Here is a 23,223-nt window from a genome sequence, read left to right as displayed (position 1 = left end):
TATGCCGGAGGACCGAGAAATTACCCACGCATGACTGCCGGTGCTTGGTCGAGCACAATAATCCTGCCAGTTAACTGAGCGTATACAATGCGCGTAGTTTAATTATCTCCGATGATCTCAATGGCGGACAATGGCGGACTGTTCCTTTATGCGCGACAGCGGCAGAAGTTAGCCTCGGTGACATTTCGCTTGGCCGAATTAATCAAGTCGGCCTTCCGTGCGCCGCCCCATTCATCGCTTAGTAATTTTTTTTTTTTTTTTTTTTTCGTAAGAAAAACAAAAATAATCTCCAAAAGTCGAATCAATTCTTGGAAATAATTTTTTTTCATCAATCCAACAAGATTTTACGACATATGAGCAGGGTGTCTATTCTCTGGAGAAATATGGAAGATTTGAAATTATCAAAGATTTCTTTTGCACCTTGAAAAATCAGAGAGTTTTGTTGAATATTAGGGATTTAAAAAAAATTTCTTTTTTTGATAATTTTACTTTCATAAATAATCAGCAAGCCAAGTAAATTTTATTTACATATTATAAATATATATCTATTTTTGTTTATATATCAAATGTCTTAATTAAGAAAATATTGAATATGCAATGCATATTCTTTGCAATTTTTAATGATAAAATGAAAATTTTATGCGAGTGAAAAATATTTTTTCTCTATGAAAGTTATTCAATCTTTTCAATTTTATTTACAAATTTAATATTTGAAGTTTGACTTAAGAAGCTCTGTATTTTTCTTTCGTATGAGTGAAAAACACTAGAAAATGAATGCGATAAAAAATTTAAAGAGAGAAAATTGTCTAAAAAAAAATCTTTAAAATATTCTTCTTAACTGGAATTTTGAACAAAAATATCTGGAAGGGAATTTTTTACAAAATAGATTTATTAAATAAACTAAAGAAATATCTTAAAGATTGCATTGATCAGTTTTAAAGGCTGTTCCTCATCGCGCTTAATTAATCACCGATAATTGGTCGTTCGATCTTGGAACAATTCTGACAATAAGAATAATGACAGGCCTAATAAGCGCAGTGTACGTTGTATGACGTGTACGTTGACCATAAATACGCGACGGATCATCCCACCACTTTGGCCATTATTACCGGCTCTTTTCTCCAAATTGCCCGCTCGTCGTCGCGGTACAGTGCACATCCAGACGGCATACCCACGCTTCGAGTCGAGCTCGCGCCTGTGTATTGTCTCACGCACACGCGACACACCTGTCCCCGGTTCGCATGTACGCTCTCATCTACGACGGTACACCTGCGACCACAACGATACACGGGCAATTCCGTGCCCGGCGCACCCTCGGCTCTTCGAGAAGGCCCTGCGTCGAGGAGGCGACCCTCTTCGTCTCCTCTTCTTCCTTTTCGAGGCCTGCGAGACCCACCTTCCCGCTCAGTATCAGGGAACGCCTTGTCGAGTGCGCCGCGTAATCGGATTTCGAATCGCGTTGCATCGTTTGTCCAAAAAAAAAAAATAAATAAATAAAAAAAAAAAAAAAAGTAACGCCGCTGAAAAAACTGATAAACATCGGACTGAAAATTAGAATCAATTGCAAAGTTTGGTTTTCTTTTAAATTGGAAAAAGTGAATTGTGAACATCACGCCGCATAAATTTCCATAAGTGTATTTGAACCGTACAATTTTTTTTCGACGCGATTATGAAAAATGAAACGCCAAATAATGACAGACGAAAAGTGCAAGAAATTTTCGACAATTATGTGATTGATCGATGGCGAGTTTGCGTCACTGCAACATAATTTCTCGTATATAACACCATTTTAAGCTTATCGCCGATACGATTGAATGTTGAAGTTAATATAAAAGGCAACGCCGATGAGTGTTCAATCAGGAAACGCGTACATACACAACGGGGATGCCTGGCAATGCGAATGACGCGATCGTCAACAATACGCGTATTATCCGACGATACAATAGTGGCGAATCGCTGTTTAATGAAGCTGCATGCGGTTGCGTAATGACGAAGGAAAGGGCATCGCAACGATAAATTCATCGGGACAAATGACGCAACGAAAGTAAATTCAGCGAGGCCACGTTGGATCAATGATAATTAATGAAGCTTGAAAACAAGAGACAATCGTGATATTTTACATAATAAATGAGAGCTCAAGATGGGATTCAATTAAATAAATTGATGAAATAAATTAATAAAACTTCGATAAAGAATCGGTAAAGAATTTTTCGGAAGAAGATGAAGTTCTTCGATTGCGCTCGATGTCTGACGACGTTGCATCAGCGACGCTCGTCGAGACGCTGGCGCGATTGCAACGAGACGACGGATCCGCTGGTGATGACGAAACGTCCGCCCGCTCGTCGTCAACGTCAACACCGTCGTCGTTCGGAATCCGCGCAGAAGATGGCCTCGTCGCGCTCAAATGCCCGGTTTCTCACCGCGATGCGTAGCTTCAGCACTTCGTGGAAACGACGGGCGGCCAGGATGAACAACGTCAAGAGCAGGGTAGAGACGCGTCCGACTAAACTGTTCGTGAGGAACAACGAGGCCGAATCGAGACGCGTGAGAATCCCGAGAACGCTCTACAGAGTCCAGCTTAGGAAGAGGAAGATTCCCGCGAGCGTAGAAATGTCGAGAGTCAACGACACCGACGGCGTTGCCCGTCGACTCCCGGGAAGGAGGACCGGGGAGCTCGAGCGTGAATATTACGAGCATCTGGAGGCGCTCAAGTTCCTCATCGATCCGCCGCCGTGTTTTCGCAACACGGAAACCCGGCAGAACTTTGAGAATAAGCTGAACAGCTTGGATTTCAGGCGGATGAACACTGTGGCGATTCCCGAGGGCCCCGGACCTAACGGATTCCAGAAGCTTAAGAGCTCTCCCAACGGGCTCCGGAGCCCGAGTTGGAACTTGACTTGCGAAAACGGAGTCTCGTACGACGTTGACGAGAGATCATACGCGGACACGCTGGATCGAATCGTGCAGGAGCATCTTGAGATCGAACGCACGATGCTCGATCTGTTTGTCAGGGCGCCGATCTTGAAGAGCCGACACGCCGACGGCGAACAGGTGTCCTTCGCGGCGCGCGAGAACAAGACCGTTCGCTTCAAGGACGAGGTGAAGCGCTCGGTAACATCTGTCCAACACGGGGAAGGGTTGACTCTTGGCAACGAAGGGGTGGGATCGACGAATCGTGTAAAGACGAAGGAGGAGGGCTCGGACTTTTGCCGAGACCGACCGCCGGCGCCGGGCGAGAGTTCGAACGTGTTTGATGTCGAAACTGGAAACGGTAGGTGGCGATGGAAGTTGAAATTAAGGAAATTTGCTACCGTGTATATACATTTTATAGAAATACAAGTTGGAGAGAAAAGCATTAAAAAATATTCATCAAATTGTCCAATTTTTTAGATAGAAAATTTAATGTTTAAATAATGTAAAATTACTGAAATGTGAGAAACTTTGTAAAAATAATGTTAATAATTTAATTACGAGCTCAACGAATATTTTGTGATAATTGAAATTTCTCTTGCATCAATCCAACTCGCGTTGACATCAACAGTGCGCTTCTTGTCATTGAAATTCAATCGTGCTTATAAGCTGCTTCTTGCTCTAACGAACGAGGCGGTGCAATTAGTAACGCGTCATTACGTTTGCTTTTTGAGGGTCATCCGATTCTTTAAATAGATAGAGGATGTACTAGAGTTATAAGTGCCATATCGACGCTCTCATTGTCAGTTTATACAACCAAGCCGTATTTCGCTATTAATTATAATTTATTATGATCAAATGTAGTTTAAGAAAATTAAGAAAAAACGCTAATTCTTCCTATATATTTTTTTAAATAATGAATATTTTATATTTTTATTGATGTGTACGTTATATTATTTTTATACGTTTTATTTGTTTTAATGTTGGTTTATATTTTATATTTATATCAACAACACAAGATTGACAAAACTACAATAATCGCAACAATTTCTTCGCAATAATCTTTTTGTGTTTGACATTTATGCGCTGATATTATGGTCGATGAAATAGTTTTCAATTTACCTCGCGAAATTCCAGTCGCAGCCTGGATCGAACAATGCATCACCGGAAATAGCAATCTCCGTTTGTTGAGCGGGTTTGTTCCAACGGAAATTGTTTCTTTATCACGAACAAGTCAAATATCTAGAACAGTTTGTTCGCGTAGTGGTAAAATTAAAAAAAAAACAACATTTGTGTTTTAACAGTTAATTAAATGATACAATAGCGAATCAATCTTGTCAAATGATCAAACATTGATTTTAAAAAAAGTATAATTTGGGATTTTTTTCCGCACCGTATCGGAAATTACATTTACGTTAAATTTTTTTTATATTAAAAAAAAAAAAATAATTAAAAATCGATTAAAAACGTACGGCGTACGCGAGTCTCCGAGATTTTTCTCGGAAATGGCGTTCAACGTAAAAATCAGGATACAAGGGCGCGGATCTGAGATCCGTCGAATCTACGCGAAGCGTGACGCCGGCGATCGATTATGCAACGGACGCGCAGAGTCGTCGGGCAATAAAATATGTCACGCCGACCGGATTGCGCAAGCGATGAGCGACGGCGGCGGCCGATCGGATCGAAGGAAATCCCCCGCCGAGAATGGTGCGCGAAGGGCGCGCAGGAAGACAGGGCGGAGGCCCGTGGATGAGACGAAGACGGAAGACGCGGTCGGATCGCGGAAACGTGGGCTTGGCACCTTCGGGGCATGACGGGCACACCCGTCCCATCGCGCCCATCGCGCCCATCGCGCGTATTAACGCGCCCATGGTGAACGGTCCCGGCGCTGGTCCCGGCTCGCTAAATGCGCGTCCCCCCCCCCCTAATTTTTTCCCGGAGAAAAATTCATCACTCGTAATTTGCCTCGCCGCGTAGTTTTTTTTTTTTTTTTTTTTTTTCTCTTTTTCTTTTAAATTAAACGCGACTGTAAATTAAAAAGGACTGCTGCGTTTATATTAATTGTTAAAAGGGCGCGAACATGAAATCTGAGAGAAAAATGCTTTATTTTTTTTTAATTATTGAATTATGTAATCAGGATATACTTCCTGAAAAATTTTTCAATTCTCAGGGAATTTTTTGCACTTGAAGAAAGCAAAGAATTTTCGTTTTGAAAAAATTCTCTCTAAATTTTGTTCTTATACTGTTGTAAATTATAAATATAAATCAATCTTTTGTACATATTCAATGTAGCGTTACAATTAAGGAAATATTATGTTAAAATATGCACTACATATTTTTTATTTGATAAAAAGTAACTTTGTGTTTTTCGTATAAGTGAAAGGCATTAAAAATGCATGCAATACAAAAAAAAAAATTTTTTTGTAGTATCGAAAAATCTTTAACTCTTTCTCTGGAATTTTGAATTTTCAGGGGATTTTTTATAAGATTTGAGTAAACAGCCTGATAATATTACGGCTGTAATCATCCTGATTTTCATTCTTTTCATTCGTCATTTGTGTCTAATGCAGCAGAGCTCAATCCTGCCGCCGTAAATTCCTTCGATCCGATTACGCAATTAATGTGATATCGCACTCGGTGACTTTCGTTGCGTAATCCGCAAGGTCACAACTGAGCGTAAGTTTTTTTTACGACCGTATCATGAAGCTTCCGTTACATCGGATTCTTTATTTTATTTCTAATACATTCGCTCCTTTTGCCGAATTAAACGGGTCAATTCGCTGAAATACGACGGGGTGCGTTCGACAAAAAAAAAAAAAAAGATACTCCGTCACTTCCGGATCTCGTGCGACGCATGTGTGTATCCATGCCGTGACGCAATGAAAAGTGTGGAAAATAGATGGGTGCGCGACAGTCGCTCGACTGGCATTGTGTGCTCGGAAGGAAGTCCAACTCGGAAGCGGCGCTATTCATGAATTCAGAGGGGATTCTAGAGGGGATTCTAGAGGGGACGCGTGTATGTGTTACGTACGTTCCCCTGTGTGCGTATATATATATACGCTAATGCGCGTTACAATTGTGCCCCTGTACGTAGTATCGCGTCTGTGTGTGTACTTACATTACTTTATCTTTTAAATCTCCAGTACGCTTCCTTTCGCCCTTTCGTAAAAAAAAAAAAAAAAAAAAAATAGATTTTTTCTAAAAATTTTCTCAAGAATTTTTACGGTATTTGACGTACCTAAATGCAGGGGGATGATCCACATATTCAAACTATACATCGTGGGGAATAAATGAGATGTTGAAGCGGAATTCTACGCGAGCTACGCGTGGATATTCCCGACACCGATGACGAGATTGAAATTCTCTCGCTGTGTGCGTGCGCGTTATACAAATTCACCTGGATCAACGTGTGAAGTAGGTGTATGTAGGTGCACAACGAAACACGTGACTCTTGACGGGTGGGGGACGCGGGCGCGGGCGCGTTTCACGGGTAGCGGTGGGTCCACTCGTCGTGTGCTCAGTGCATAATCGCGATTCACGAACCCTACAGGTTAGCGGTTGTGCCACGATGATTTGCGGATAGTTGACGTTTAACATGAGCGACGTCGTCGGGATTCTCGCCTAAATTTAACACGCTCGTTTGTGCCTCGTGCACGCGCGACGCTTCGTCGTTTCTCGTGTATACTCTAGCGAGCGGTATCGCAAATTTTTCTTGACCGACTAATCGATAGTGAAGGAAGGTCCATTAGAAAGGCTATTAACATCCGAGAGATCTGTTAGAATATGACGTGTCGAGGAATCTGACAGTGTTGTAACGTAAATCGCATGTAGTACAATTTAATAATTTTTTATATAATTTTTATATAATTTTATATTTTAACTTTAGCTGAGATAATTTTTAGCTTTGAGTTTTCTGAAATTCGCGCACCGTAACGTCAAACTATTTCTTTCAGATGACACAAAAGTCGAGCAGAACTACGCCAATCAGAACGGTGCTCTGAAGAGCTGCCCGGGCGAACAACGAAGCGACGTTAAAAAAGGTAAGTGGCCTCGTTATCGTCGAAAAGAGAGAATATATATATATATACACTTGGAATGTTGGACTGTACTACGCTTGTTTGCATGATCACTGAAACACTGTATATATACATGATTTCTTCTCTCTTCTTTTCTTCATCAAAGCGTCATCTTGCGATTGCAACTCTCTAGGGACGATCTTCCTAAAAGCATGTCGAATTGTCTCGAATGTAGGGAAGAAAGTAAATTTCCTCGTAAATTAAAAATAAAATTATTTGAGAATTTAGATGCATCTATAGTAATCGTCAAAAATTCCAGACTAGAAAGAAGAATAATTTTCGAATAATTTTTAAAGTATTTTAATTTTCATACTTTTCTTAAATCTTTTTTTTTTTTTTTTTGTGGCTTTTGACAAATTTGTTTTTACCTCGTAGTCTCGGGAAATCCATCATTCCGCGTGTTTAATAGAAATTCTTGGGATAGAATGTAAACCTTTCTTCTTAATGTAATTTTACAGTAACAGCTTTTTTCGTAAGTGTAATACTCTTAAAACCTTAAAATTCCACTGTTTTCCTGCGCTGAGTGCAGAAAAATCGTAATGAGTCGTCTTTAAACGTAAAAATACAAAGACGCGTGAAACGTACTTAAACCGCGCGCGAGAGAGAAAAGCATAGCGAATGTTACGCGAAAGCGAAAAACGGGAGATTGCGGAGAAACTCAAAGAAGTAACATAAAACAACCGCGACGGGATATTTGCGGAGAATCCTACGCGAGAGAGAGAGAGAGAGAGAGAGAGAGAGAGAGAGAGAGAGAGAGGAGAGAAAATGAAAGGGACGAGGAGAGAGAGAGAGAGGAAAAGCGAGAGGAACGCGCGCTCTTAAAGAGAGGTTCTTGCACGAATTCGCGAAACGTCGTAGGATATCGCGATCTCTCGGATTACGCGAGCGACGCGGAGGACAGCGGCTTCGGGACGATGCCGCAGGGTAACGGGCGCAACCGCCACCACGGCCGCAGGAATCGGCATCGGCGAAACCGTCCGCCTCTTCAGCAACGACCGGCGAATCTCGCGGAATCGTCGCGGAACGTCGAGCAGAGGAAATCACCGGCGTCCTCGAGAAACGACGACAAGGACGACGACAACAACCCGAAGACGAACGACTCCACTCTGGAGAATGCCGATCCGATCGAAGGCGAATCGTCGAGTCGTCGATACCGAGTCCGTCCAGACGATAAGCACAAGGTCGAGAAAGTGGAGCTGAAGGAGTCTCGCCCTGGGATAATCGAGATTACGACCGTCAGCAGTCTACCTCTCGAAGCGACGATCGGCCATATCGTCGGGGTGGGTATCCTGGAGACGGGAAACGGCGGCCGGACGACGGTGACGATATCTGAGCCAGTGGAATCGATACGGCCGTTTTCTGGCTGTTCGAGTACTAAGCTCTCGCGGGTGAATGGAAATCGATTGGAGATTCGGGAAGTCGATGACAGCGACACGGAGGTTGATTGCCGGCCGACGATCGTCGAATTGGAGTCTGTGGCGGAAAGGGAGCTTGTTGAAGAACCGAAAAGTCCTGAAGAGGTCGAAGAATCAAAATCGAATAATCGAGTCGGACAGCCATTGGTACTTCAGAAAAAGTTCTTTAAACCGGAAACGGAATCCCCGACCTCAATGTGCGCCACCGTGATGCCCAAGGATGTGGAGAGGAAGTTGCGAAACTTTATCGAGGGCCTGCAACTGCCGAGCTTCTCCGAGGAAGTGGCTGAAGACGAAGGACGATCTCTTGGGAAAGACGTATCTCGAGACGTTTCGACGGAAGGGAGCAAATCCCTTGAAAAAGCGACCGTCTCGTCGCGTAGGAAAACGAGGAAACGCTCCATGTCAACGGCGTCGCATTACGCCCGCAGCTTCCTGGACATCATACAGGAGGAGGGCGAGAGGCTGTCGGAGGACGAGGCGCAGCACATCAGGGATTTCATAAACGAGGAGATCAGCAAGTATCGACGGGAGGATAGACATTCCGCCGAGAGGGCGGCGAAAGATACCGAAGCGAAACGGGACGATCCTGAAAAGATCGAGAAAGCTTCCGAGAAGCTGGAATGGGATATTAAGATTAAGATCGATACGACGGAAAGTGACGTTTCGGAATTACATTCGTGCGCTAAAGCCAATAATAATCTCAACGAGGTCGAGCAAAATATTCAGTCGAGTTGTGCTAAAAATGTCGCGGATTCTGAAATGCAAGTAACAATGGACTCTATACCTGCTGTCAAAGTTACAAACGAGGAAGCGGATGCGAAAGATAAATCTGTGGAAATTATAGCAATACAAGATAACGCAATAAAAGATAATAATTCAAGGGTAGGCAATAATTATATCGAGATGATGAAGAACGAGGAGGAGAGATTGACGAATAAAGAGGAAAATGCGATGAAAAGTAGCCTGATAACAAGCGGCACAAGTACAGTGGAAGAAAATAATAAATTGTTGACAGAAGAGACACGTGCAGACTCGCCGGAGGAAAACTGCGTTTGGCTAAAAAAAGACTTTGCAGAAATCGACAATGCCAGTGTATCGCGAATTGAGGACGAGGCTGATTCATCCTCGAGTCCGTCGCGAATGAAACGATCTCCGCCTCTTCCGCCGAGGAGATCGTCCAGTTTCGGCCACGAGCCACCTCACCGACCACCGGCGCTACCTGAAATAGACTATATCTCGAGCGGGCTGAGTATTCATCAGCAGCCATTCGTCGCGGCGAATGGCGAGTCGGCGAATTTACTCGCGCGGAAACAACGTGATGATACAACGAAATACGAAGCCGAGGTGGCGGACGAGTTGCCACGACGACCGGAGCTTCCTAAAACTCGCGGAAATTCCTCGGCGTCGAGGAGGATCCGCGAGAATTCTTCATGCGGAAGTTCACGTGAATCCGCTTCGACTATCGTTGACGAGAGCTGCCTAAATCAGACGGACCGTGTCATTTCGAAAAACAACGCCGAAGACGGCCGATCGATCGCGTCATCGGGTATTCGCGACGATGATCCGTCATGCTCGCGCGGCGTCGGGACGCGCGGCGTCGTTGCGTTGGCAAGCGCGACGAGCACGGAAATAACGCGTTGCGGGGAAGGGAAGCCAGCGGCGACGCTTGTTGCAGCAGCGACACATGATCGAAGCCCACCGTCGAGCCGGCAGGAGCCGGGTGAAGCCGAGGTGCATAGGTGTCTCCCTTCGCCCCAGGTAGATTCGAAAAAGAAGAATTCTACGATTAACGATTCCGATACGGCGAAGCGTAGATGGACGATGGGCTCTTCGAGTAGCAAGAGTAAAGAAAAATCCGAGGGAGAAGAGAAGAAGGAGAAATCGACGTCGAGGTTTCTTCATCGTCAGCGAATAATGAAGACCGAGAAGAAGACAGAGACGAAAATAATCGAACGACACGAGGAAAGCACGAGCGCTAACCAGCCTAACCAGCCTAACCAGCATGATAGCTTCCGCGATTCCAAGTATTCGACGTGGGAGTCGAAGCGCGAGGAGAGGCACGAGGAGAGGCACGAGGAAGAAACGCGCAGCTCGTCATCTCGGCAGAGCAACGCGAGGAATTCGTCCGACGACGAGGCGAGCTCTCAAAGGCTGGACGTCTCCGCGAGCGAAAATCCCTCGCCCGAGGGCGACATTCAAGGACACGATTCTTCCAGCAGCGCTTCATCCTTAAACACCATTAAGCATCGCTCGTTGGAGGCGTCGTTGACTGACATCGGGACGGCCGTTCGTGAAACGCAGGAGAATAATTCGAAGAACGAAGCAAAGGAAGAATCTCTTTTGAAGCAAAAACTCGCCCTGCTAAAAAACGCGGAAGAGCTCGTCGATCAACAATCAGCGAAGAGCTCGAAATCGTCCGTGGAGGATCTTCATCGCGTGCCGCTAAATATTGAGCAAGTCTCCCAGGATGTTGGCGAAAAAGTCTCGCGACGACCGTTGCCGTCGTCCCTGCGGGAGCTTTGCGTGAAGAGGATTCTATCGATGCCGTTTGGCTGCCAGATGATGGACGAGATCACCGCCCCCAAGTTGAACATCTTCGAGAATCTGCGGACTCTACAGAGGTTTGTGAACGACGTGCCGCGGACGAGCGCGCGGCAACGACATAACGATAACGCCCAGCGATTAAAAACGATGCATGGAGTGAGTGATGCTCGACGATATGGACTAACGAAAATCCCGGACGGGAGCGAGCCGTCGCTTTGGTCGTCTAACGACATTGCAAACGCTGTTTCAGACCGGACTAGGTCATCGACGAGCGTTAATATTGAGTTGTCAGAGTCGGAGGGCGAAATGGAGCAACGATGGCGGGCTCTGTCCACCTCGGAGGATCCCAGGCTCCTGGTGTGCCTGTCACCGTCGCAACAGGCCTCGCGGGTGCGCGCGAGCGCGGACACCCTGTTGGATCTTCACCGCAAGTTCCTGAACCGTTACAGCTATCGAGAAGAACAGCCACGGTGCGTTCCTGTGCCATTATATCGAGTGCAGATCCGTCCGACGATTAAAGAGGACGACGACGCAACCTCGAAAGCGTCTAATGGAGACAGCAGCAGGCTGCTGGAGATAATCAAAGAGGAACGGAATGGAGGAACGAAAACGATAACCGAGAACGACGTCACGCATTCTTTAGGCTACAGCGGAGGTCATGAAAGTCTCAAGGCTGTCCGACCGAACGACTGGTCGAGCCTAGCGGGCCGTGATAAGCGCCAAAGTGCCACTGCGAACGAGCTATTCTTGGCGACGGCGAGGGACGAGGACGGTGAATCGGGTGACGATAAGCCGAGCGGTCACGTGACCGATCGGCTTAAGATTACACGGGCGACAGTAGCGGAAGCTCACGCGCCTCGTCCGCTGGCGAACGGTACCGCGACAGTTCGCGATTCGGAGAGATCGTTGGCGAAAAATGCATTGAACAGCGCCCGTATCGATCGTTCGATGGACGTAGCCGGGAAGATAACGCCACCTCTTCGAAGAACGGCCGATCCTGGGAAGCACGTGAACCCGGCGTTGATCGATGACAGGCTGGAGGTGCCACCGTTACCGAAGCGCGCGGTTACGGTTGACAGATCGTGCATCGACACGACGAGCATCTTCGACCAGAATCCGCCGAGGAGTCATCTGGAGCCGCGTAAATCACGTCACGAGACTGAAAAACTCAAGCAGGTAGCCGCGGTGGAAATTATGGACAAGCTGAGAACACTGCAGACGGAAACGTCGCGGCGACTCGACGGCAACAGGAGAGGTTCGTTACCGCAGAAATATTTTGTCCAGCAGCTCAAGTACATCGAACTGTTGGAGGAGCAGCTGAAAAATGTGATACTGGCGGAGGAGGAGGAAAGGAAGGCCTTCGAGGAATTCCAAACGCACTTTCAGCGTACGAAACAGGGCGATGACGCGAGAAAATCGTCGGTTGAAGAAGCCGGGAAGAAAAGCGGTATAAATTTCGAGCGCAAAATTCTTGACGTCCCGGATGGAAAAAGTGCGGAAAATGAACAACGGAAACATCCTCGAGGAGGATGTAGCCACGAGGAGAAGCTCTTTGAAAATAATAATAGCTATCGAAGCGAGCCGGAAATTCAAAAGGAACACTGGCGAGAGGTATCGCGAAATGTGGAAAAGACTCGCACGGAGACGATCGATAAAGCGGGAAGCCGGCAATTTTCAAGAAAGGTATCTCACGAGAACGGCATTCGCGAGGAATCCTCGGAGAGTATCGAGCGTAACGAGTGCCACGTGATCACCGAGACGGGAAACGTGAAGAGAATACCGGAGAACGGTACGTCCGAGTTTCGCGAAGCTAGAGTTAACGAGCAAACGGAACGGACGACGGAAAAGCCGAGGAACGACCCCGGGGTGCTTAATGAGAAAGAAAGTCGGTCGCGCGGGAAGATCGTCAACGTTGCGAGGAGACCGACAACGTTGCCGACGAATGGCGAGGCATTTCGCCAGCGGATGTACGACGAGTACGTGGACAAAGTCCTGGAGCGGCAGGAGCGGAAGAGCCACAAGGTCTTGAAGATCAGTTCGCACGAAGACATCGGGCGTAAGACGGTGGACGGTGACATGAGTGCGATGGCCAAGGAGTTCATCGAGAAGGCGCGGAGTCGCCTCAACAAGTTTGGGATCGATCTCGACGAGAGCGGGACCGACCGCGAGGAGGACGAGGGTGACGTGATTAACGCGAAATTCCTCATCGACGGCAAGGAGCTGCGAGACGCGTCCGGCAAGCTTCCCAAGCACCTGCGGGAGTTCTTCAAGATCTCCACGATGTCGGAGGACGACGAGGGCGGTGAGTGAGTTGCGGCGAATGGAATGGACGCTGGATTTTGCTGTGTTGCTCGTCGTGTTGCGAGATATGATTGCTGATACGATTGATGGCTGCTCGCAGAGTGTCCCGTTCAAAGTCGGAACGATCCTGGATATGTCGAGCAGAAATGTCCCCTTTGTAACAACCAACTAACGCGCGTATCTTGTCTCGACGTTTGTAGATGCCTTAGTGTTTGTCGTCACTAACGATGTTGATGGTATTTTGCTAATTCTCTCTCTCTCTCTCTCTCTCACACACTTTCTCTCTCTCTCTCTCTCTCTCTCTCTCTCTCTCTCTCTCTTTTCTCTCTTTCTCCGTTTGTGTTGTCGACAACACGAAGAAATTGTCGAGCGTAGCAGAGGCGAGAAATACGAATAATTAATTTCCATTTAATTTAATTTCGCATAAATTTGCGTAATCTGAAAAGATTCGAAATAAATAATAATATTGACTCGAGTTGAAATATTTTGAAGATCGTAAAAGTTCTCGTCTTTTCAATTTCTTGTGTAACAAAATCGAATTGTAAAATATAAAAACTTGCGGGATTGACGTAATTTAAAAAGATCAGACACAAGTAATAATATTGACTATTTAAAATTTTTTAAAAATCATAGAAGTCCTCGTTTTCTCAATTTCTCGCGAAACAAAATTATTAGATATAAAATATACCTCGACTTTTGAATTAAAATATGTTTGAGATTGATCGAAAATCAGGAATTCTCGTATTCGACGAACGTCGTCGTTCTCAGCTATCGTTCAGAACTTTCTTGATAAGGAAGACAAGTGATAATGTCGAAACGGAAATCTCATTACCGTAATAAATACGTTTTCCTAGACAACTCTCCGAAGGCGAAATTAGTTCACGACGGTAAAGCGGAAGCGCGTCGAACAACCGCGAATCTATTCGCACCGGTATATATCGTGCAACATTACAAACGGTCCAGATCGCTCCGGTTCCTGTAATCCGATTAACATCTCGTCTCGCAATCGATAATCGCTCCCCTGTAAATAATGAATAGCGTTGTATCGCGAGACGCGCAGCTAACGCGACATTAATAAATACGTATTTACGCGCTATTTTTCATCATCGGCTCCGTCCATGCGCGTCCTGTCGTTCGGCGTAAGCGGGATTTAATATTCTGTGACGTAAATCCGACACGATCGACACGTGTGTGATACATATATTTTGGCATTCATTCCGAGGCGAGATCGATTCATCAAAGCGAAGCGATGGAAAATTATTATATTAACATTCAACCTCTCTTTCTCCCTCTCTCTCTCTCTCTCTCTCTCTCTCTCTAACTGCGTTGTTGTTCAACGTGCGGATAATGAACCGCGACAGTTTGCGCGATAACGAATATCAACACAGTGGCTCAGAGGCTATCAAATTGCGTCACGTCGTTTACGTCTCGATTCTCTTGAACGATTCGATTAGCCGCGGAATACTTAATCAAGTTGCGTTGCTATATCGAGTAATGTATTTCTGCTTTTTCCCTCACGAAGAATAATAATATAACGTACAGGTTATATACTTTTTGGGATAAAACCTGGAATTCTTAAGGAATTTTTTATGTACCTGGAGAAATTAGGAAAGAAAATTCTCGTGGACTTTTATTAGGACTCGGACATTAAAAAAAAAAATTTCTTTTTGATAATTTTGCTCATATATACAGTAAATTATAAATATTTATCCATCTCTGTTTATATATCTTAAAATATTGATTATGCTGCATGTATTCTTTATTTTAATTTTTAATGACAAAGAATGAAAATGTTATGAAAATTAAATATATTTTTATCTTAGCGAAAGCTATTTAGTTTTTTCCGTACATTTGTAAATCTAGCATTTGAAACTCGAGTCGCTTTATGTTTTCCTTTATATGAATGAAAACGCGCATATAATAAAAAATTGATTTCAGAAAATTTATTCAGAAACCAAAAAAAATCTTTAAAATATTCTCTTTATCTGGAATTTTGAATAAATAAAAATATAATAATGATAAATAAAAAATATAAAAAAGAATTAAAAAATACCTGAAAAGTCAAAGAATTATTTTACAAGATTTGAATAGACACCCTGACATGACGCGTCTTCTAAACATTTATTTCGACGCGAAACGGCCGATGTCTGCGGGAAAGTGTGGGATCGCGATTCGTCCCGCCCGCGGATCAGGTCGCGGCGTGTGTGATTCATAGAGGATGGAAATCTAAATATAAGCCTTCGCGCGCGGAGACGAGAAATAGGCCACTCGCTCGTAGGACGCGTTCGCAGTTTCGACTAACCGGAGAACCACCGTCTTGCGTTTTTCGGCTATTTTGAATCACTCGCGCGATGTTGGCCTACTGGCCCGCCCGCCCCGAGATCGCTGTCCGAGAGATGGATTTCTATCCGCCAAGTGTTGTCTTGATGCATACTCAAGCTCTCGTTAGTGAGATTGGAAAACTCGGCGGGATAAAAAAGATTGGGAGATCTGAGTAGAACTTTTAGACAATTTTTATTTTATTAAGAAAAACCGTAATTAAAAATAATATAATTAGTAACAACGATGATAATTAGATCCTTCTATTGATTTTGATGTCTAGTAGAATCCATTGTCTTCATATTTCATCTATAAATAGCTTTTCATTTCATATGATCACATATATTATTGCACGCTCGCTCTTTTAATTTTTTAGCTTATTTATTGATAATAAATACTACAAAAAAAATATATATTTATATATATATATATATAAATAAATTACAACATGGCACGAGTGCATGTTTAAACATTTCACCGCCGCAATTAACGCTCGCAATAATAATATGGAGATGTATAGGGATGAGATATTAGACAAAATAATAGATATTCGATACAAGTCATCTGTCCTCATGCATTGTTAACTTTTATTGACATATTGCTAGTCCCCCCGCCTATTATTATTGACTGACTGTTGGTTATTTGCATTTCGTAAGTCTAGTGAACCTTTCAACGCGGTTACCGAAGCGTTTGTTTATTTTCTATTCTAACTTTAGCACGAAAGTTTAGCCACAGCGCGCGCGTCTGTCGCAGCTAAATGTGCGAATTTAGGCATTCGTCTGTGGACACGAGGGGATTTTTATATTTTAATGTCGGTCGATATATTTAGCCCCCCTTTTTATTTTTTAAACGGATATTTGATTGACAGAGAGATTGTGCCGAGAGATTCCTTTACCCTACAATCTAACAAACTTACAATGCTCAAGGTTAATATTATTGTTTAAAATTTTCTTTTGTTCTTTTTTTTTTTTTTTTGTTTTGGTTGATGTGGGCATGCTTTTTTTAATCAAAGGGATTGGCTGCGGTAACATTGCGAAGGCAAGAGACAATGACAGCGACTGTCTGCTGCACGAGATTGACAAAGCTTTGAAAGTCAGCAAGGGATTTCTACTTGAGCAAGGTGCGTTTGCAATTTTGCTTGATGGCATGCGTTATACATATTTTTCTAACAAATATAAATATCATTTTGCAATACTTGCTGTAACAAAAGATTAAGGTAAATGGTGCACGCGCGAAAAAGATCGACGCCAAGAGGGATTGAAAAAATCTCAGATGAATTATGTTAAATCTCGTTATTTTTATTCATTAGAGTAAAGCCTAGGGCATGATGGCCATAGGCTGTAATTTTTTCAATAATCGCTTTCAATAGTGCGCTTTTTTAATCTATATAATACTATCAAAGATAATCGATATTTACAGTAGCTTATGTGCATATATTGTTCAACATAACGATATTTTGTGAATCTTACATCATATTTTTATTTTTGACTACCTGCAAAGTTTTTCATTTGTCCACTAAAAACTGTTATAACGTTGAATAAATTCGACGTTAGACATATTACAAAAATATGTAATTTGTAAATTGTTATATGACCTATAATTTTTATTTTCGTTTTCACTATTTTTTTATAAATATTATGGCCATCTTTTCTTTAAAAGTTGAGTAAGATGGCCAATGCTTATGTTGTACTATTTTGATGATACAAAATTTCTATGAAATATTTTCCTTTTAATTTCAACAATATTACGTAATTGAAGTTTCAGCGAAGATAATGTGCCAAGCACTATATTGAAAAAGTAACAAAAATAAAAGTATGTTTTTTGCATTTTAAAAAAACTATGGTCATCTTACCCGAGTTTACCTCTATATTATGGCAGTTTTGTCTTGTAAACGCGAACGTACACATTCATAAACGTACATATATTGTATAATGAGCCATCAGCCCCGCGCTGGTTGGCGCGAGTGGACTCGAAATTCTGTGTACAACAGCTTTCGGGGCGACGTCGACGTCGGCGTAGTGAGCGGCGCGGCGTCGAGCCTCATCGGCGTCGCGACGCTCCTCAGTCGATTGGCACCTACCGTGCTACGTATTTCTCGTATCTCGCCAACGAGAGGGTGTCTCGTTAAAGTATCATCGCGGCGTCGCCTCATCGTGATCGTAAAGTGACACAATGCTGGAGAAAAGTGAGTGATGGTCGTCGGGAAGGCCGACGATTATTGTCGAGGGATAAGGACGCGTTGGTGAATTCCTTCAACAGGTTGTTTCTCCGCAATCGCGGAGAAAGATTGTTGAAAGATTTGTTCGAGGTCGGATTGGTTACTCTCGAAATTTAAAGGAAAAGAATTTCCGCATTTAATCTCGTTATGTAAAAGAATTCATTTAATTTCAAGTTATTGGAAGGACAATCTTACGGACGTTGAATAATAACTCGGGACTTGAATAATCTGGGTTTAATATTTGCAAATTACTTGGATCAATTTACAAGACGCACTTGGTGCTGCTGATATATATATATATATATTGTACTTATTCTGTGGAGAAATAAGGCAATCCACTTCGCTTTATTCTTCTTTCTGCGCTCGTTTCATGGCGGTTCATCAAGATTGCTTTTATATTAATGAATCGCGACGGTCTCATCGTGAAAGTAACTTTGAAGAGCTCTCGAGATGATGTTGGATGCGACGTATGATATAAGCATCGCGCAGTGTTGACGTTGACCCGCGATAGGTATCAGGATTCCGCATTGATAGCTAAGAATGGTTTAAGTCTTGAAAAGAACTCTTCACTCTTCTTCACAAACACGCGAATTAACATTACTGTAGAAAAATTATACAGGATGCTACGAGAATGAAAAACATCGCGTTAGATTGAGAAAAAAGGCAAATCTGAGACGACGAGAATATCCGAGATACACTGTTTGACAAAATGTCGTTTCATGCTTTCAGAGAACGTTATGTTTGCGCCTACGTTTAAAGCCTCGTCAGCGAAACCAGGTAAACCTGCGCGAGGATTGTGTAAAACTAACATGTGTATTTCCGTTGCGTGATATTTGTGTATACATAAATACATTTGCGCGATTAACGCGAGAATATTATTCGACTTATTAATTGATATTCAATATTATTTGTTGTTGATATAGAGGCTTTCAAATATCCGTTTATTAACATTTTTTATATGTTAATTAATCAATTAATATTTCAAAGTTAGTTAATTGACTCTTTAATTAAATATCAAGCTTGAAAATTATTTTAAATTTATAATGAAGATAATATGACGAGAAAAATGGGATTGTCATTGAAAGTGTGTCTCTATTGTGTTAACAACCCCATCCGGAAAAGGTGTAACAAAATTAATTACGCGTAGGGTGTAACCACATTGTATATATGTGTGCGTGTGTTTGTTTGTGTGTGTGTGTGTGTGTGTGTGTGTGTGTGTGTATGAGGAGGAGGAGGAGGGAGGAACCACGTGTGTTCTTAACGACGGGAACGTAATTAAGTTCTTGTGGCTGTTTGCGTGGTGTATAAGCGTGTATGTTTTAAGTAACGTGTAATCTCGTTTTGTAATTTCTCCAAATAAGATCAGAAGGCATGTGTGTGCATTAACATTTCAGAACCTCGCATCGCTCTTTCCACTAATCGCCGCTGGTTGTCAGTTACAAACATAATAACACGGTACACGCTCGCGGTACATATTCCAAAAACGTTTTTGACATTTCGGACAGCTGGTGTTGCAAGCATCGATTAATCGCGCGGATGTCGACGCGGTTAGCGAAAATATACACGCCCGATTATCGTAAATTTGATTGTCGTATTCAGAGAAATATGCGACATCTCTAAATCAGTCGCAAAGAAAAAACTCTAAAAAAAAAAAATAAAAAAGTCTTTCGTTCCTCGAGCATGTCGATCTCTATTATTTTCCTTGTGTTTTTTTGTCGAATTCGCACGTAACACTCTGCTGACGTGTCGTGCGCAGAGTGCGTGTCGCTCCAGAAAACCGCGGCATTGTGTTGACGTTGTTCCCGGCCAATTGTAATTATGCGTGTCTTATAATGGCCAGGACGCCCACGCGAGGTTCTAACTTTATCCGCGTCCCGAATGAAACGCTCCTGATTTCCTGTTGTCGCGCGCGCGCCAGAGAGAGAGAGAGAGAGAGATAGAGATAGAGATACGACTAGGCAAATTGGCCGACAAGTTCAATCCGACGAGTATACACAGGCTGACTCATCGCTAAAGCCCAACTATCTTCATCGGGCTAATGTTGTCTCCCCATTTGACATTCGACGATGACAGCGACGATCATACCCGCCAATAACTCCATTTATGTCGCCCGAGTTACTACATCAGTTCTCTCTTACGATCGCAATAACAAACTGCTAAAATTTATTTTTATACGACAAGCTAAAATAATAGCGTTCGGGTAAGAAAGTGAGCTGTGCACCATCTTTATAAATATTATTTGCATGATTTATTTTTGTTTCTAGATTCTATAAATATATGTCCGATAAATTAACGAAAATGTCGAGAGCGAGAGGCTTAATTAATCATTTACGTCAAAGGATTTTTAAATCGTTTCAGTCGGACTACTAATAGGTAACGATGTAGCAGAATGCAGGAAATAGCAGGGGAAAAAGATGATCCCTTATGTAATGCGTCCCCCCATGTGCCAAAATTAGCATCGCGCTGATATACATTTCATATGTTAGCTTTAGCGCCAATCTACCAAATCCACGCGGCACCATCTGCTTCAAGAGCAAAGACCTTTTGGCGAGCTTCCTTCCTTTCGACGTTATATTGTTCATTTAGCTTTCTTGTATCTGGGTTAATCTAGATACATAATAGATATATATATCTGGATTGCAATATGAAATTATAATCAGAGTTGATTTATAGCAACTAATGGATTCGTCTGGTCTCTTTTCGGAACTGTCATCAAGTTTGACGATAACCCGAGTGTTTAATTAACAACGTGCCTAACGAATGTCGTATCGTCAACTTTGTCTTAAAAATCGAAATTCTCGTTGCCAGGCGTTTGGTCGCCAGGACAAACGCCGGCTGGGAAGGAACCGAGCCCCGTTCGAACCAAGGAACCGCAAAGGGACGAACCGATTCCGTCGGTCTGGACTCCGGCCAGCGCTGGCGCGAGCCCCGTCGCCGAGAGGAAGGAATTTCGTCCCGTGTCATTTGAGAGTCCTGTACTAAGCCGGAAGAAGCAACCGAAGGAAGAGGTACGGTTGATTAATTATACCAAGACAGCGTCTATTTAAACGCGAGACTTGCTTAGTCAGAGCGTTAAATTCCACGTGTTGGCACCTAATTTAAATGTCATTAGATTCGAATATAAATGAAGGGGACTGGAAAGGAAGAAAATTTTTTTTTCCCGCAAACCTTTTTCTGCGAACCGTTCTCGATTTCTGCCGAGAGAGTCGAATCGAGTCGAGTCGAGTCGCAAAGGAAGATGCGGACTCTTATACAAAGCTCCTGTTGCAGAAGGCGCCTCCACCTTGGGAAAACGAAGAGGAGAGGACGACGTTGAGCAGGGTTCGCGAGAGCAGCAGCACCTCGCGGATCGTAAATTCACACTCGGCGCCATCCCAGGGATTGAACACGCTCGCGTCCGCGCCACGCTTGCCACGTGCTCAGAATCCGACCATCACGTTGCTGCAGAAAGCGAGAGGTCAGCGATTCTTATGATAATCTCTCTCCTAGCCTCTTCTTCTCGAAGGAGAAATTCGAGGCGAGAGAAACCACGAACAAAGATATTAATAAATTGAAGGAACACAATTCCTTCCTTCTTTGGCAGGAACGTTAAATCAATTCCAGCGTAATCGCAATTTTATTACAGAGGGACAATTGCCGAAAGGCGCGGCTTATCTGGAGGAGCCTGTCGACAACCGTCCTTCGAGCGATCAAAGACCGTTAATTTCACCGGGAGAAATAAGTAAGTACCTTGATTAAATCGTTAAATAATTAGACAGTGTAATATTCTTAATATTAAGGTTTGATACAACTGAAAAAAAAAAAAAAAAGAAAAAACAATCTGTACGTTCATCATCAATTTTCGGAAATCCAGTCACACCTCGTTTCTGTTTCCACTCCTTATCAAGCTAACGATCGCTAATTAGCTGTGATAATCGTTTAACAAACATACGTGTTGATCTATCTTCCGATTGCGTACGCGAGTGCTAATGACTTCTTGTGCAATTGAATCGCTCAGTCTACACCTTGAAGAAAGAGTACGAGAGCGAGCCGGAAATAGAGAGTGAACCGCCGAAGAAGATGGCCGATCTGGGCCCTCGAAAGTTCGAGGGGATCGGCCCGGTGACTAAGGATGGTATCCCTCTCGTGTTGAGATCGGTAGGTCGATAAATTATTTTCCAAGCATGTCAAAGATACATTATCTCTGTAACTCTCAACAAATATATAGTCGCGATTGTCGTGGGAAGAGAAATTATTTTATATCTCAATTTAACTACATTATTTATTGCGTTAGAAAAGAGAGAGAGAGAAAGAGAGAGAAATTGCTTTACTTCGCGGCGAGAGACACACTTTTCTTAGTACTCTCGATAAATTATTTTTAGGAAGTCAAGGAGAATAATCAAGCGAAATGGTACAAGAGAATGTACGACTCGTTACATCGCGCGGATAAAAACGGTAAGTTGTCATTACGTGTAATTACGAGTATGTACATGTGCGCGTGTTGGTCACATTGCATACGCGATTTCACGGGAAAAATAAAAACGATAAACTCTTTATTACGCCACGCATACAGCCACGAATTAGTATTGTTATTATTATTATTATTGCGGATTAAAAGAATGAAATTTCATGTTTAAATAAATAAATAAATAAATAAATAAATATCATGCTTTTTTGAATATTAATGGTTTCCGATGCAAAAACAATCGGTCAATTAATTATTGCGTTTGATTGTAATTCCATTGCGATTTCGTGTTTTCCAGATGACTACGTGACCGTAAAATACAAATCGAGGAGAGGTGAATATGCACTTCCGCGCATGACTTACTGCGGTGGTCGCGAATTGCGACATTGCTACTAATATTACACCGAGCGTGGGCTGGCTGCGTAACGCAGTAGCCGTTACAGCTGCAATCTGTATAGCAACAACGCGACTAATATCTGTAAAATAAAATATGAAGCGAGAAAGTGATGACTTTTATTGCAAAATAACGTATCGCAAGAGCGAGAGAGGGAGGTCGCGCTATTTTTGTAAAGCAACTAAAAAAAATGTAATAGCCATCCAGACGCCTTTTACATAACGCAAGATAACGATTGCCGTTGTAGATACTCACCGTGTAACAGTCGCGTTAACCGAGTGTGGAGACAGTATTATAATAAACAATCTACGACAAGTATATAAAGCATTATTTTGTCATCACCTAACATCCTGCTAACAATTAACATTTGTCTTGTTTTTTTTTTCCCCGAGCGATATTTATTAGAAAAATATTGTTGCATCCCGTCAATTAATCGATCAATTGTTATCGTTAATTGATTGTGTTTTACCTCGTGAGATTCTTGGTTCGAATCGAACGTCACGGAATTGAAGAATCTCGGAAGTACGAGCTCTCGTCGAATATATCAAGCTAAATCGGAACAACTTTCTGAATTGGCACGAGTTCTTTACTATCGCGGA

General features: G+C 43.0%; 1 protein-coding gene across 1 annotated transcript in view; it reads left to right on the top strand.

The window, feature by feature from the left end:
• The first annotated feature begins 746 nt into the window (after positions 1–746).
• Positions 747–23,223, top strand: part of LOC140672987 (uncharacterized) — a 49,006-nt gene continuing 26,529 nt past the window's right edge. The window contains exons 1-10 of the mRNA XM_072905523.1: positions 747–3,271; positions 6,864–6,950; positions 7,845–13,250; positions 18,516–18,563; positions 20,595–20,794; positions 21,057–21,243; positions 21,412–21,507; positions 21,784–21,923; positions 22,148–22,220; positions 22,529–22,564. Of these exons, the coding sequence (XP_072761624.1) occupies positions 2,221–3,271; positions 6,864–6,950; positions 7,845–13,250; positions 18,516–18,563; positions 20,595–20,794; positions 21,057–21,243; positions 21,412–21,507; positions 21,784–21,923; positions 22,148–22,220; positions 22,529–22,564 (7,324 nt within the window). The 5' untranslated portion in view covers positions 747–2,220. The remainder of the gene's footprint in view (positions 3,272–6,863; positions 6,951–7,844; positions 13,251–18,515; positions 18,564–20,594; positions 20,795–21,056; positions 21,244–21,411; positions 21,508–21,783; positions 21,924–22,147; positions 22,221–22,528; positions 22,565–23,223) is intronic.

The sequence above is a fragment of the Anoplolepis gracilipes genome, chromosome 14 (assembly GCF_047496725.1).
Source record: "Anoplolepis gracilipes chromosome 14, ASM4749672v1, whole genome shotgun sequence".
NCBI classification, from domain to species: Eukaryota; Metazoa; Arthropoda; class Insecta; order Hymenoptera; family Formicidae; genus Anoplolepis; species Anoplolepis gracilipes.
The sequence above is the reverse complement of the archived record's forward strand: the minus strand, read 5'-3'. Positions and strand labels throughout refer to the sequence as shown.